This window comes from Fukomys damarensis, unplaced genomic scaffold, assembly GCF_012274545.1.
Source record: "Fukomys damarensis isolate Sample0158 unplaced genomic scaffold, DMR_v1.0_HiC HiC_scaffold_34, whole genome shotgun sequence".
Taxonomy (NCBI): Eukaryota; Metazoa; Chordata; class Mammalia; order Rodentia; family Bathyergidae; genus Fukomys; species Fukomys damarensis.
This window is the reverse complement of record NW_022900946.1, coordinates 20789741-20794192: the sequence shown is the minus strand read 5'-3', so window position 1 is coordinate 20794192 and position 4452 is coordinate 20789741. Positions and strand designations below refer to the sequence as shown.

The following is a 4452-nucleotide window of genomic DNA, read 5'->3' as shown; positions in this document are numbered from 1 at the left end:
ATCCCTTGTCTTTTTTTTTTTTTTTTTTTTTTTTTTGTAAGAAGGGCTGGGATTTAGCTGAGTAGTTCCACTGCCTCCCTCACAAGCACAAGGACCTGAGTTCAATCCCCAGTACAAAAAACAAAAAATAAAACATTAATAAAGAAAAGGTGTCACTGTGCAGTCATTGCTAGCCTCCTCACAATCCTTTTGCCTCAGGCTCCCAATTCCTGGGGTTACGGGCATACACCACCATACCCAGCTCTCCCTATGATTTCACCTTGCCCTTAGTCATGCCTTATCTCCCCAAATAGTACAACTATTCTCTTGTTCCATTTCCTTCCAGCCATGCCTGGTCCACACGTGGCTCTAGCTAGCCAGGGTGAGACAGCAGGGTGTTCTCTCAGCATTGTCTTCTGTCATGGCAACTTGGAAGAATGGGGCTGTCTGAAGAGCCATATGCTTGATGTTTTTTTACAAGGCTGCTGGGGCTCTCTGCTGGTTAGCCCTTACAGTATTTAGGAAAGCTTTTTAAAAATCCATCTTTCTAACTGCTTGAGGCCCTTTAGGACTTCCTGATCTCTTTACCTCCTTCCCTGGGGTCTATGAAATGCCATAGACTCTGCTCTATCTCTTCATTCTCCTCCCCATAAGGTCTCTAAGTCACATTTCCAAAGCTTCTCCAACTGGTGCCTGGAAATCCCCTCCTGTTCCAGCAGTGACAGTGACAGGCAGGCTCGTGATCTATGATTTCATGTGGGGGAGTAGTGGTGAGGGAAAGGGCAGAGCTATGCCCCAATTCCACCCTAGAGTCCACCCTAGGGCCCTGTCCAGTGCCCAGGAGACTAAGAGGGAAAGGAGGTGACCTGGGCCTGTCCTGGCCCCTTCATTAGTTGGCAGATGTTGGTTGAGCTCCCTGAAGAGGCAGGGCCAGGTCCTGGAGTTGAGTTTCAGTTCCACCACAGCTAGCCAGTGACCCAGGCAAGGCTCTTTACATCCAGGGCCTGTTTCGTTGCCTGCAAAATGAGGACAATAGCAACTGCTAGCTATGATGATAGCTTTTGGATATTCATTATAGAGCCTGGTACGCCTCAGAGCTCAGCAATATCAGCTGCATAGGCTGGGTCACCCTACAGGGTTCCCCAGTGCTGATGCAGAAAGAAGCAAGAACACCTCAGTGGGGGAGCCTGATGCGGGGGGTGACAGCAAGCAGGTACCATGGGAGGCTGGAGGAAGTGCTCAAAGAAGAGGAAGGAAGGGAAGGAAGACAGAGCAGGAGGGTTTCCTGGCTGGGATAGGATGCAATGAGGATCACAGGTAGAAGGTGATTGAAAAGGCCCTGCGGCCGGGTGTAGTGGCCTGTAATCCCAGCATTCTGGAGGGTGAGGCAGGAAGACTGTCGAAAGGCTATGCCTTCAAGATGAAGAATAGGTTGACTGGGGGCAGGGTAAGACTGGGTAGGCAGACCTGGTTAGACATTAAGAAGACCCAGGCCAGAAGCAAGAGGCAGCCGTAAGCATGGGGTGAGAGCAGAGCTGAGAATTGGGAGTGGGTGAACATGGGCAGAGAGAAAGGGTCCACAATGTGCATTCCCAGGCAGGTGCTGGGGTGAGACTCATCGGTCTGCAGCCCCCCTCTAGAGACCCAGCCTGACCTCACACTAGAATTAGGCAGAAAATGGAAGGATTGTGAGAAGCCAGTGAACACAGTTGTCCTGATCACCCAGATGTCCAGTCTTATCTCTACCACATTGGGTTAGGTGCACTTTACCAGTTCCTGCACCAGCCAGAGACCCCCGAGGGTGGACTGTACTGCCCTTCCCTTCCTTGGTCTAGGTTTTCCCACTGCATGTTGCTTCCTCAGCTCCCCAGCCAGGGCCATCTCCATGGTTTGGGCTGCCTGGCCACTTGAAGGGTGGTCAAGACTGGAAAGCTGCAGACAAGGAACAAAAGAGCAAGATGGAGGATAAAGCCACAGTAAAGACAGGATCACCAGGGGAAAGGCAGAGCCAAGAGAATTCCTAGGAACACTGGGGGCCCTGCAGTGAAGCTGAGGCTGCAGGGCCTGGGCCTGTTCTTGCTCCCCCTTGTTACTCCAGAAGAATGAGGATGGCAGAGCTGTAGGAAGTGAGCAGGGAGAGGTGAGGAGAAGCAGGTGGCCTGGCTAGTGGCACAAAGGCTCACTCAGAAGGTCCAATCACTGTCGCTCTGCTGAGAGAGAGGACAGTCACTGTGACCTTGGCAAGGGCAAGGAACTTTGAAGGGAAAGAGGTGAAGAGGTGGAGACAGTGAAGATTCCTCTTTTCAAAAACCAGAGAGGTGAGAAAGAGGGAGATGGAGGAATGGTTTCTAAGTGTTCTCTGTATGTGGCCTCCTCTACTTTGAAATAAAACAGACCTGGGTATTTCGGTGGACAAAAAGTTCAGAGGGTGGCAGATCAGTCTAGCAAGGGCTAAAAACCCCAAGGAAGTTCCTGTTGTAGAAGGTGAGGCTGAGAGCTCAGCAAGAGCGCCAAGAGGAAAGATGACACTGTGGCCTACATGGAGAAGTCGGTGAGCAGACACACTTAAGAGAATTGTCTGATCCTGCGCCGCGAGATGGGTTTGGGGATCAAGGGAGACCTAGGTTGGATGACAGTGGAGCAGGGAGGAGATGAAAAGGACAACAGACAGCCAGAGCTGGAGAGTGGAGATGGGGCAGCCAGTTGGCACCCAGCGTGTCAGACAGTCATCTTCAAGGCAGGGCCAACCTCAGGCCAGGCTCCCTGAGAGGCTGGGGGAACCATTCTCCTCTGCTGATGCTTCTGTACGTGTGGACATTGCATGAGGCATTAGTAAGATAGGCAGGAGATCCCTGACTCTAGAATGTCCAGAAATCTAGAGGACCCTTGACAGTTGGGAACATCGATAGGGATTCAAACCAGTCATATCTACATCTTGAGGGATACATCTCCATGTCTGGGACACTGAGGCAAGGCAGAGTACAGATGGGGTCTCCTTTTTCTGGGAACCAAGGGATGAAGTCAGCAGATGCTGGTCATAAGTGGGTCTGAGTCTAGAAGAGCCTGCGAGATAGGGTGAAGGGATGAACACAAAAACACAGGAGGGCGCAGGCAAAGGCCAGGACCTCACAGGAGGGATGAGTTTTTTCTCCAGGGATGGAGTAGAGGAGGCCAGCGCCCCGCACTCGAGATTTCTCGCCCTTGAGCTTGTCTGCTCGGGGAGACCGTGGTTCGGTGGCCAGAGTAATACGGGATTCCCTTGACGTGGGAAACCTAGCCCAGTCAGAGGGCCTGGGGCTCCACTCACAAAACGTAAAGAAAAGACCCACTCGGAACCAAACACCTGCTGGCGCCGCGCAGCCGCAGAGGAGGCGGGACACTTGCGGACCCGCCCCATATGCTAATAAGGCATGCCACCTCCCCGCCCCGACCCGGGCGCCGGACCGGCCCAACACCGCGGGGTCTGAGAGTCCAACTGTACCGCGTAGCACCTTCGCCAATGTTGAGGAGAGGTGGAGCCGCAGGATCCTGACTGGGAGCTGGCGGTAGAAATCAGAGGCCGTCAGCCGGTTGCCTGGTGTTTGGAGCAGTGGCTCTACCACCTGCGCGAAGTGGTACAGTCTGTAGGGGCGGGGCCTGAGTCATGTGACGCGGTCGCAGCCGCCATTTTGCTCTGCGGTTCTGGTATTTAGATCGCAGCGGCTGACGGGCCGTGTAGCCTCGTCCTTCATCGCCTCCTACCTCTGCGCTCACTCGCCTGCCTGCCCACCCTCCTCCTCGTCCCGCATCCGCCTTCCTCGCTTGCCCCCGCCTCGCCTGCAGACATGTCTGAGGCCAAAAGCAGCCCTGAGTATGCTTCGTTTTTCGCCGTGATAGGCGCCTCGGTCGCCATGATCTTTAGCGGTGAGAGCCGTGGCAGGTGGGGGCCGGGCGAGGGTGGGGGGCGCCGGGGCGCCGAGGTTTCTTGCCCGCAGTTTGCTGGGGGGAGTGGTGCGTTACGTCACTGTGACGCAATCGCCCTCTTTAAAGGGTGCTAGGCTTCACGCAGCTACAGGAGGGGGCCGATCTTGAGGGGTCCAGGGGCCGTCATGGGTTCAGGGCTTGCAGGCTCAGGTCGAGGGAATCCCCAGCGTCCCGGCCAGCCGCCTTGCCAGCTGGTACGCATCGGTGCGGGGGTGGGGCGGCAGCACTGCTGCCATTTTAGCCCTGGGAGGCGAGAAGAAAGGCTGGGGTGGGGGCGCCAGGGGAGGTGCACTGTCCTGCGCCTGCTCCGCACCCCGCTTTTTGCCTGCAGGTGTGACATCATACCTAGGAGGGCTGCTTGTAGGCGGCAGAGGGCTGGGGTCAGGAGAGTCTGGGAGGGGAGTCCTTGGCCTCCTGGGCCTGTGAAGCCATCCATATCAAGGTCTGCAGCCTTGTCTCTTGTGGCAGCCAGGTTGGCGGTTAGATAGGCTGTACTCTGTGACCTGTGAC

The 4452-nt window shown here is 55.2% G+C and overlaps 1 protein-coding gene across 1 annotated transcript in view; it reads left to right on the top strand.

The window, feature by feature from the left end:
- The first annotated feature begins 3613 nt into the window (after window positions 1–3613).
- Atp6v0c (ATPase H+ transporting V0 subunit c) overlaps window positions 3614–4452 on the top strand; it is a 6130-nt gene continuing 5291 nt past the window's right edge. Inside the window, exon 1 of the mRNA XM_010603536.3 lies at window positions 3614–3882. Coding sequence (XP_010601838.1) covers window positions 3804–3882 — 79 coding nt within the window. The 5' untranslated portion in view covers window positions 3614–3803. The remainder of the gene's footprint in view (window positions 3883–4452) is intronic.